At 48.7% G+C, this 4,944-nt stretch overlaps 1 protein-coding gene across 1 annotated transcript in view; it reads left to right on the plus strand.

Moving 5' to 3' along the window:
* Positions 1-379: 379 nt before the first annotated feature.
* Positions 380-4,944, plus strand: part of UNC5D (unc-5 netrin receptor D) — a 580,897-nt gene continuing 576,332 nt past the window's right edge. The window contains exon 1 of the mRNA XM_023214650.3: positions 380-810. Coding sequence (XP_023070418.2) covers positions 708-810 — 103 coding nt within the window. The 5' untranslated portion in view covers positions 380-707. The remainder of the gene's footprint in view (positions 811-4,944) is intronic.

Here is a 4,944-nt window from a genome sequence, read left to right on the forward strand (position 1 = left end):
CTTTGGAAAGGCTCAAAGTAGATGAACAAAACGAGGTCTCCTGGAAGCAGGTGACTCTGAGTTAGGCAACCGAGACGCCCACATATCTGCTCGGCGTTCGCCCCAAGAGGCCAGCCGGCTCCGCTCAGCTCACCGCGGTGTGGCCGCATCTCCTCCGCCCGACTCCCAGCCCGCTTCCTCTCTCCGCGAGCCGGGCCTGCAGGCGGGGCCCCAAGCGCCCCGGGTGCACGTGGAGCGGCCTCGGGCTCACCTGCGCCTCCAGGACCCCGCCCAGCGCGGCCGCGCCACCACCCCTCCCGCGGCCCCGCCCCAGCCCGGCTCATTGGCTGCCGCTCGGAGGGGAGGGGAAGGGGCGGCCGCGGGGGTCTCATTAGCGATGCGGACTCTCGCCTCCGCTCCGTAGTTCGGGGCCCGGCAGCGGCGCGAGGGCTGGGAACTGCGCGGCGGGGACTGCGGGCGACTCCGGCATCGGCGCTGGCGGCAGCGGTCGCCGCGCGGTGGGAAGCTATGGGGACGCGCCCTTTCTCGGGGTGCCCATTTAGCGGCGGCTCGGAGCGTCCTGCCCAGCTGCTTTAGGAAGCGACCGTGCAGCAGAGTCACTCTCTAAAGACTCCCGGGACCCATTCGACTCGGGCGTCTCATCGCCGACCCTTTCCCGGGCCCCTGGAGCGTGAAGAAGAGCCGTCCTTTGGAGCGCGGCGAGGAGCATGGGGAGAGCGGCGCCCACCGGAGGCGACGGCAGAGGGGCGCGCCGCTGGCTCCCGTGGCTGGGGCTGTGCTTCTGGGCGGCAGGGGCTGCGGCTGCCCGAGGTAAGCGCTGGGCGGAGCGGGCAGCTGGGGTCGAGGGCTCAGGGACGCCAGCCTGACGGAGCGGGACCCGCACCAGTGGCGTTGGCTTCCCAAGTTGCGCCCTGCACCTCGGCGCGCCAAGCCCAACTGGGTGGTAGCCGAGTGGAGGACTCCGTGGGGACCACAGCCTTCCAACCCAAGTTTGCGATCTGCCGCAATCCTACAGGTGGCTGCGACCCGGGCCCCTACCGTTTTCCTTGACCCTCCTTGCCTGCTCCATTTTCCAAGCCCTCCCCAATTGCTGCAGACTGGAGTAGCCCGGTCTTCACTCCAATCTCGCTCTCCCCTCTCCTCTCCACTTCCTCTCAAGACGAGCTTGGTCATGGGTTGGCGCCCATAGCGATGTCGGAGAGTTCCTGGGTAGAGGGGCCAGGTGATGGGAGTGTCTGTAGGGTGGGCTTGAACAGAGAGGGCGTCTTTTCCCTTAGGAGAGGAACACCCATGCTGAAGTCCCTTCGCTCTGCGCCAAGCTTGGCACCCATCGGGCGACCTTAGCCCGAAGTCCCAGCCAGCCCTGGGCTTGGCTTGGCGGAGGCCGCGTGTGTGCGGAAGCTCGGTAGAGCATGCACCATCCCGATTTAACCGCGCCTGCAGTGATCAGCCGGGATGAGCACTTGGCCCGAAGCTGCTCACCAGGCGCCTCCTCTCCCTCCCCGGCGCCTTCTCTGGCTTGGAAGCGGGGGCCCCACAGAGCCGCAGGGAAACCTCTGCTTCTTTCCGACTTAGAAACCCATTTTCTTGGATCCTCTGGACTCCAGCAGAGGGAAATTTCGCAACTGGTTTCAGCTCCACCTTGAGCGAGGACAGGAAGCATCAAGTTAAAGATAAATCCCAAGGACTTGTTTTGAAGATGATCAGAGGCAGTTTCAGACACAGCTCAAGTACCGGAGCTTTACCTTTGAAAAAATCGGAAGCTTTGCCTTCCCGCCCTTCTTTCCCTTTTTCCTTCTAAGCCATCCCAGTCGGCTTAGAATACATGATACCGTTAAATGATTTGCCTTACACTTGCTGGGGGAGAGGTGGAGCTGAGCTGACCACTTCACCTTCTGCTCTATTCAGTCTCCTGGACATACTCCGAACAGCCTGCAGAGTGAAAGGGTGGAAAGGGTTGAGGACGATCACAAAAGAACCAATGTTATCTCATTTTTATAAAAGCTTATGGTGTGTTAAAAGCAGTCCGGCTGCCTAGAAAGATTCTTTTTTTTTTTTTTTAAAGAGGTTGATAGAGGCTCTCCGTTGTATGATCCTGTTCTGTGCCTATTTGCATTTCATTTCCTGAAAAGTTATTTTTTTTTTTTTTTTTTTTTTTTTTTTTTATATAATGGAGCAGTCTTTTTAAGAAGAAGGGGAGCTTTAAAAATGAGCCTCGGTGATTATACACCCTGAGTTATGATGAACCACAGTTCTTTCTCATGCTGGAAGAAGCACAAGCTTCAGCCATTTAATTTACTACGTACAGCAAATGCCTCATTGCAAAGTCAGCTCTCAGTTGTTTTTAATACACTTTTATGGGAAAACTGGGTCTTTTCTAAATGTTGATCTAAGTGGCTGAGTTTCCACTTACTATTCGTGTGGAATACCTCACAGTCACTAACTCCAGGTACTCACCCTTGGAATTGGGTTGGTGACGTTGTCTTGAAGCCAGCTCGAAACAAGAGGTAGGGACATGCCAGCAGCCTCTTGGATGGAGTTTTGCTGGCTGTGAAACTAAGGCTAGCACCTCTTGTCTGCAAGCTGTTCTTTAAAGGTCTCCTGGAAAACATGCTGTACACTCTGCAGGCTTATTTACAACAAATGTCTTGCACAGATCATAGTAATATGCAAGACACATGGAGTGGAGCAGTAAATCTGACTGATATTTCCCACGTCATATTTTACATTCTGGGGCATGAAGCCCATTCCCCTTAGCAACTGTCAGAGAGTCCTCAATAAATGAGCACTAGTCAGGCTGTGAAACCGGTGAAGCCACATGCACCTGGCTTTGCACAGTTGGGTTGGGCGTAATTGGAGTTTTCAGAACAGAGGGTGTGTTTCAGTGTTTATGAAGTTCTCCCATCCCAGAAAGGGATCTATTCATTAAAACCAAGATAAGGTGCACTGGTGTGGTATGCTTGCCTGACCACTAGTTTCACCATACTCTCTAGGATTAGCCCTAGGTTGTTCTTACCTATCCAATTAATAGTTTTTGTTCTTTAGGACTTTTCTTGTTGATTTGAAACAGTATAATTTACTTGCCCTAACCAACAGGGTATAGAATTATGCCATTTGCCTTGATGTTACGAGAATATTTAACAATTCAGTAGCGTTTTCTTTACCATATTTATCATTTATCTTTTTCCAAAATGATTGCACCAACTTTTTTTTTTTCTTTTCTTTCCCTTCATACTTTTGTAGAAACCTCTGAAAATCAGAGGGAGATTTCAAATTGGCTTTGAATATACTATAAGTGGAAGACCCTTGGGACAAGGGACTGTTGTAGAGCCCAGTAGTGGCCCAAGAAGCAATGTTCTGTTTCCCTCCTTTGTAAGCAAGACTTAGCTCTTCAGATGAACATCTTTCCCTGTCGGCATATTGTAAGGAAGGCACTCTGGTGCCATGATCACTGTATGTTTTTATACTTTCCAACTTAAAAGGAGGTTGTTTAAAAGTTATTCATGACCTGTCAAGTGCTAATTGAATCCACATCATGTTGTCATACTGATTTGTTTTTGTTCTTTAAAATAAAGGGGGGGGGACTGCTGTTCATCTGCTTGTTATCTTTGCCTTAGATACTGTACATTAGATACTGTAGTCATTAAAGGCAGAGAGGAAGATAGGCTGAGCTTTCATACAATTTCTTGCTTGAAAACATTTCCTGGACAATGAAATGTTGATTACAATAACTAGAGTAACGCATTAATGGCAAGAGAAGTACATACTTATTACATAGGCATAATAATAGTCTTATGATTTACACATACTTAAATCCATTTATCTGTCTAGCTCATACAGTTTAAAATCTATAGTCATTTCTTCCTTAATGAATGTTATAAGGCCACCCTCTTGCTTCCCACTTTTCTCCTTCTGTTCCTTTTCCTCACAAATCTTTCTCTTCCTAGGACTATGAGAAAGAGTCTTTTTCCCCATTTCCTGCCAGACTTATTTTTTTCTGATTCTTGGGTTGTGCTCTTATTTTGAGCAGCCCAGTGGCACCTTCTTAAGAGATCTTTTAAGCATCTCAGTTTTTAAGAAGAGATGAATTGTTCTGACCTGGCCCTAGCACTTGTCACCCTTTACATACTTTTTTGTTCTCCAGATGACCTATCTGTGGGTCTGTGGTTCTTTAAGTAGTACCTCATAGGGGAGGGAAACATTTGGAGCTATGGATCCTTTCTGAGCTCTCTCAGGACTGGATGACTGAATCCGTCAGGTAGTTCTACACTGTGTTTTCTTATTGATTAGGGAGTCGCTTTTCTGTTTATTGTCTCAATGCTCCATAAATTTGTTTTTATTGTCCTCTTCCTACCAAATGTAGTTCCCAACTTAAAACACTGCCAGTGTTTATCAGGGAATTGGTGTATTAAGAGATAGTGCATGTTTGACATCCTTCCTGTCTGCTTTTTTTTTTTTTTTTTTTTTTTTTAATATCTAGGCTAGAGACTCAGACATGTATTAAAATCTAATCCCAAAGGCAAATGATTTATTCCATAGCATCCTCTTAAGGAAGGGGCTGGTGTTGGTGTGTGATGCCCTCATAATGGGAAGGCACATGTGTTCACAGGTAACCCAGATGTGCCCTCCTTCTTGATTACACCTTTGCCATTAATGCTGATTGTCCCTTCGTCCAGGCTGTCACTTGACCAGCAACATCATTGTCTTGTCTTCCTTCCTCCTCCTTCTGAAACCTTCATGAACTAATAGCTCAACAGAATAATCAATGGAAACTTTCCCTATTTCTATTTCATTCTTAGTCACATACTCTATATAGAGACACTTATTTGCTCCCTCCTTCTTTCTTTCCCTTTTCTTTTTTCCTTTCCTTCCCCTTCCCCTTTTCCTTTTCCTTTTCCCTTTCCTTTCCTTTCCTTTCTTTCCTTTCCTTTCCTTTCCTTTCCT

The sequence above is a fragment of the Piliocolobus tephrosceles genome, chromosome 7 (assembly GCF_002776525.5).
Source record: "Piliocolobus tephrosceles isolate RC106 chromosome 7, ASM277652v3, whole genome shotgun sequence".
Classification (NCBI taxonomy): Eukaryota; Metazoa; Chordata; class Mammalia; order Primates; family Cercopithecidae; genus Piliocolobus; species Piliocolobus tephrosceles.